Genomic DNA, 6,345 nt, shown 5'->3' with positions numbered 1-6,345 from the left:
TACTCAAAACAAGCTTTATACGAATGTTTTACATTATCTCTCAGCTAATTTGAAGGTTGAGATTTTCCAAAAGCAAGAGAGGGGGAGATTTTTAACTTGTATTAACATTCCACAAACTTATAAGTTCAAAACTCTTTTATCATATATCATTTAAACATATAAATGACTTTTTACCTTGATTATTTGAGACAAATTAAGTCATTTTAAAATCTCATATAAATGTGAATAATATAAAAAAAATGACTTTTTATACCAATTCAACAACAAATGTAAAAATAGAATATTTTTATTTTGATTTGGGGAGTAACCAATGTAAACACTATTTTTTTATATGTTAGATAATTTCTAAGTGTCATAACCACAATCTTTATCATTTCAAATCATTAATTTTTATGTAGTACCTACAAAAAGATGATAGCTTAATTATTAAAGAGATTTTGTCCTCAACCAAGAGATGGTAACTCTTTTACATCAGTCGTATTTGAACAAACCTAAAAGGACTCTTTGTGTATCATGTCACCCTATGTAAAAGCAATGCAAAAGAGCTTTTTTCTTTTTTATTTTGTTCAAATAAAATAAACATTTATCAATTTTTAAGTTAGCTTTTTGGTTAAACCAATGTAAAAAAGTAACACAAATTACTTTTTTTACTAATTGATATATTTTTGTGTATCAAAGTTAATGTTTGTTGTGATTATATTTTCTAGTATCTTATTTAAACAACATTATGTATATCTTTTAAATAAATTAGTATTTAAATTAAATATTAATTTGGATAACAGTTTATTAATGTTAGAGGATCTAACTTGAGAAGAACTTATGTGTTTATAATTTGTATAGATTGTTAATAGGGATAAAAAGGTGAGACTCAGTCAAAAAGTGTGGAATTGACTCATTATTTTAGTTCACCATCTGTTTTATTCCGTGGACAATGATATTTTGACAACACTTTTTGACAACTTTTTTTATAATGAAACACGTTTTATTGGTCTATTTAAATTTATGTTTAAAAAATATTTAAAACGGATCAATCACAAACTGCCACGTATGCGTTGTCAAAAAGTTATTAAAAAAATATTGTTAAAAGAAGTTTTTTCTTATTCCGTATAATCTGCACTGATTTAAATTTTTAAAATCCACTGACACTAAATAACACATTATACGTATTTCTTCTAAGCAACTTGTTCATTCATATTTATTTTCCAGTCCATCTAAAAGTAATTTGCTTATTGAATTTTAGTCTATCAAAAAGTAGATTCCTTATTCAATTTTTCTTCTTTCAATCAAGATCAAAGTCATTTTTATTTTCAATAGATTTACTTAAAAATTATAAATTATAAAATAATAAATATTATTTACTTAAATAAATGAGTTTATAAAAATTATTTCTACTAATTTAATTAAATAAAAATAAATTTATTAAAATTCTTTTGTAGGTTATGAGTTGACCAGCAAACTCATGGGTCAAACATTATGCAGGGCGAGTTAAAGACTCTTCTTATGTAGGATTGATCAGTCCAATCTATTTTTTGTGGATCAAATATGAGACAAACTAAAACAAGAAAGGACGACCTATATTTTTATCTCTAATTGTTGAGGAAAAAATATTTATGAGTATTCATGCATAAAGGAGTGTTTGGATAAAAAATTAAGTATTAAAACACTTTGAAAAGGTTAAAAGTTTTATAATTATATGATGTAAAAATTATAATAATAGAGATATTACCTAAGTTGGATGATGAATAAATAAGTCTTTTAAGTTGTGAATCATTTTATATATAAAAGATTTGAATTTTTTTTTGAAATATATTAATTACTTCACTCGTCTACTCAATGTAAACTTACACATGACACATTACCAAAGAGAAAAAAAATAAGAGAAATTGTAACAATGTACTTCTTCTTCAATGTTATAATGTCATATATAGCAAAGTTGTTAATTATAGTATACTAGATGAATTAAAACTTAATGTTTCGCTTATCTTATAAAATTAGGGATGTATATTCCTAATTTAAATGTTTACTGACTTGGAATATTGTGTGTTGAAAGATATAGTAGCATATACCCTCTTGAGTGTTGAATTGACTACTTCCTAACATTAGAAGATATAGGCTTTCTAAAATCTCATTAGTAATGAAATTGAATCTCACTTATCTTTTTATAAAGACATTTCAAAAGAAGAAAAAAGCACTCCATTGGACCATAAAAAACTTGTTGACTGATCATAATCAATCAATATCACAATTTTAGTTAAAGTATCATGGTTGATAAAAGATTTTAGATTTTAATTTTGGAGGATAAAAGACGAGGGAAGAAGGAAAATACACATAATTCTTTTTAGTTCGTAGTAACCAATTCCAAAGCCTTGGTGCAACCTCTGTTTAAAGCCCAGACAACCTTTCAATTTTCATATGTGGAAAAGTACCCAATGTACCATGATGTCATAAATCACGAAAGAAAAAAAGGGTATGTTTAAAATATTATTTTTAGTAAAACAAATAAAATTGTAGCAATATTTATCCTGTGAGTTGAATAAAGTACAATTTTGAAGACAAAATGACAAAGTAATTTAAGACAATGTTTGAGCATGCTATTATCTTAAAATCTTTTGTAAATCTGAGTTCTTTCTAGTGTCCATTTATATCCTTTTCCTTTCCTTTTATTTCTCTTTCTAGTTGGTCAGTAGCAGCTACCAAGTTGGAGCAGAAAATTTATAATGAATGTATTTTGCTTTTACATAAATACCACTTTCAGTGAAAGGCCTTAGCTTAACTCTTATAGTCTTCTATTATTCCTTCTGAACTCTTTTCCTACAGTTTCATGCATAGGGAGAACCTCTTCATTTGACTCTTGCTTTATCATCTGCTTTACCATTTGATTTGCTGGCGCCTTCTGCTTCACGGGTTTCCTTCTCACTCTACATCATGCCTTTCTGTTCCATCTCATCATGTGCTTCAAACTTCTTCTTTTTTATCTTTCTTTCCCTCCCCAGATTGAGTCTTTACTATATTTGCTTATTTTCCAGGAGCTGAAAAATGGTAGAAAGTGCTTTGCTCTCTGAGTAGAGTTCGCCAGAGAAAGATAACATTTTTTAGTCCTTTATAATGCCAGTTCCACTTGCTCCCTACCCTGCACCACCAGCTCCTTATACACCACCAGCTAATGGTATCTTATCTGCCTTTCCCTTTTCTCAACTGCTTAACAAGAAATCTTCCCATCATCTCATTGCTTTCTGGTGATGGAATTATTGGAGATTTGAATTCTTAGTTCTTTTCCATCATTTGGACTATATTCTAAAATTGAATGTGAAAGTAGCATAATTGAAAAGAAACAATAATTCCTTTTTTCCATTGGCTAAGAGGAGAAGTGATGGATTAGATATGAAGATTTTTAAGTGAGATTCTTCTGAGACTCTGATTTGGGTGGAATGTGTGGATTTGAGATGGCTCATGATATGCTTTTCTTTTTTAATTTTGGTTTTCTGAAATAGTCCAATTTCTCATCTGGTGCTTGTAGTTTGTAGATTGAACCTCTCTTTGAGAGAGAAAGAATGCTAGAGCATTTAGAATATTGTGGCTATTTGTTTGATACTTAAAGTTATTTACATATGGAAAGTTTTCTTGACTGCTGCCAGGTGCACAGAGTCAACTTGTCTGTTCTGGATGTAGAAACCTTCTCATGTATCCAGTTGGAGCCACCTCCGTGTGCTGTGCTGTTTGCAATGCAGTCACAGCAGTGCCACCTCCTGGTATGATGCAGTTTCTCCCCATTAAGTCTATTATTACTCTTTATGTAATTCCAGTGGTGTTTATGTTATTTAAAAGTTCTGTGATTTCAATGAACTGATGATGAGGTAGCTAAATCACAAGCACTAATGTGTGACAGGCACAGAAATGGCCCAGTTAGTTTGCGGAGGTTGCCATACTCTACTCATGTACATCCGTGGAGCGACAAATGTGCAATGTTCTTGTTGTCACACGGTCAATCTAGCGTTGGAAGGTATTTTACTATCAATGGTCTCTCTGATGTTTAAAGAATTGTGTATGCATGATGGACAGAATTTAGGACATGTTTGTCTTGTGAGCTAAATCATTGTGGTTTAAGTCAATATTTTGTGGGTAAGCATCAAGTGTGTATTGAATCAGCAAATCAGGTGGCACATGTCAACTGTGGGAACTGCAGGATGCTGCTCATGTACCAATATGGAGCAAGATCCGTGAAATGTGCAGTTTGCAATTTTGTGACATCAGTTGGGGCCAGTGTAATCTCTTGTCCCTGCCTAGCTAGATTTTCTTTTAACTTTCTTTAGTCTAAATCTTTTTGAGAACGATCCCTGCAACTTGTGTGTTTCTCTATCAGTAGAACAAATACCTTTCCCTCTATTCATTTTCGCAGAGCAGAGATAGACTTCTATTTTTTTATTGGTTGCAAATCATATCAAGTTTTTGTTTTGTTTTGTATACTTAACAAATAGAAGGAATCAACTAGGGAGAATTTCTCCCATTTGAGAAGTACTATATATATATATGTATATAACAAAATTATTGACTCTGGTGTTTGTAAATGATGAAGGGGACGACAAGCACCACTGAGCAGAAGTTCAACACTGTAACCATACAATAGGAAGGTCATTACAGACTCTACAACCTTGGTTTTGCTAGTTACATATCGCCCTTAAGGAATAAAGAGTTATCAGATTGGAGAGGAAACTCTTTTCACATGTATAGAGTTATTTTTCCGGTGCGTGATTGTATTAAATATTTTTGTTAGATTGGGTGTATGAAAAACTATCTATGATAAGTTTTCAGTTTGAGTGTTTTTAAAATTCCCATCTTTAGATTGGGTGTAGAGTTTATTTTCAGCTGTAGATAATTTATGTAAGATGTGCACAAAAAGAAAGTAACTGACAGAACCCTCGCAATCACTAAATATGTGATTGATAAATATTTAGAATGGGTTTAGAGCAATAGATGAGATGAGAAAATCTCAACTACTCATTTACTTTTCTGTGCATATACGTTATGTATATATATATATTTATTTATTTATGGAGTATCAAAGACCATTAATTTCTCTGGGATACTTTGTGACTTTTTGAATCAGAAAAGGTCCAAGTACGGCCACAAAAGGTAAGCAGTGAGTTGAAACAACCATATTCAAAAGGATAACATCTGGGTCCAAAATTCCAATTTAGATATTTCAGAATGAAATTGAGGTGAGAATTACTTAGCCAAGGCAGCATTTATTTCTATGGTTTCCCATTGCTGATTTTGACTTCCACTTGGACAAACCTTGCAAATCAAGAACCAGATAAACATGGGATACATCATCAAAATCTTAAACAGTGCTTGCAACGTACTTTTATTATAAGTTCAAATTTATTGAAAACTCCCATCTTTAGACGTTTTACTGTTTCTTCTATAGTTGATAGCTACCTGATAGCTACTGTAGTTGAAATAGGTAGGCAATTGTAAGATAATTCATTACTACCAATGGGGATAATAGTAAATAAGGCTTTTTGTCTAAATTTGCACCATTGAGTATTTCTTAATCCGTGTGAATTACTGATAACAATCTAAAGATAAGGGAATAAGAGTGAGATTCACAAGTTTTTTTATTAATGACCAATTTTAGCATAGAAAGAGTTACAAAGAGAGCAATGTTAACATCTGTCAAATTTGAATACGACTAAACTCTTACACATGCCTTTTGGGTTTGACTAGTATGTGGTAACCTTTTCTAGATACTATGTTTATTTATCCTTGTTGTTGGTGAGAGAGTGGATTTGGAAATGGTAGCATGTCTAGAATTTTCACAGAAGAGTGGCAGGTCAAGAAAACAGAAAAAATGTAGTTTTGATATGTGCAGTGAACAGATTCAACATGCTGCAGTTGCAAAATGCAGACAGGATTGAGGCAACACCAACATCATTTTTAACTCACACAACATAAGCAAACATATCTGATAAAAAAAAATGTCTTTCTCAACCTCATATATGCCCTGTCTTCCACTTAGCACTAGGAGTTAACAAAAATCATAGTGAGTGAATGACATGGACATGCCTTCTTAAATTTCCAAGCATTGCCCTTTGATGTTGGCCAGTGTTCCCTATTGTCTTGCTTATGTCAACCATGCCCTTATCAGCACTCCGGAGCATATTTTGATTCCAATCATTTTGTAAATGTCATGTTCAATTGAAAATCAGTGGTGTAAAAGATATTTGGCTGTAACTGTCTCTCTTGAACTTGCTGATAGATTAAAATAGCAAGTAGTAATATCACAACAAGTGGCTCTGAATGATGGGAATACTGAACCAGATATATAAGAGATCGCTTGTCTTTGTC

General features: G+C 31.2%; 1 protein-coding gene across 1 annotated transcript; it reads left to right on the top strand.

The window, feature by feature from the left end:
* The first annotated feature begins 2,677 nt into the window (after nt 1-2,677).
* Nucleotides 2,678-5,045, top strand: LOC106769335 (protein LOL1). Its single transcript, XM_014654922.2, has 6 exons — nt 2,678-2,904; nt 3,027-3,166; nt 3,636-3,749; nt 3,887-4,000; nt 4,147-4,262; nt 4,574-5,045. The coding sequence occupies exons 2-6, from the start codon at nt 3,106-3,108 to the stop codon at nt 4,622-4,624; spliced, it is 456 nt and encodes a 151-aa protein (XP_014510408.1). The 5' UTR covers nt 2,678-2,904; nt 3,027-3,105; the 3' UTR covers nt 4,625-5,045.
* The last annotated feature ends 1,300 nt before the right edge of the window (nt 5,046-6,345 follow it).

The sequence above is a fragment of the Vigna radiata genome, chromosome 7 (assembly GCF_000741045.1).
Source record: "Vigna radiata var. radiata cultivar VC1973A chromosome 7, Vradiata_ver6, whole genome shotgun sequence".
In the NCBI taxonomy this organism is placed as follows: domain Eukaryota; kingdom Viridiplantae; phylum Streptophyta; class Magnoliopsida; order Fabales; family Fabaceae; genus Vigna; species Vigna radiata.
This window is presented reverse-complemented; position numbering and strand designations above follow the sequence as displayed.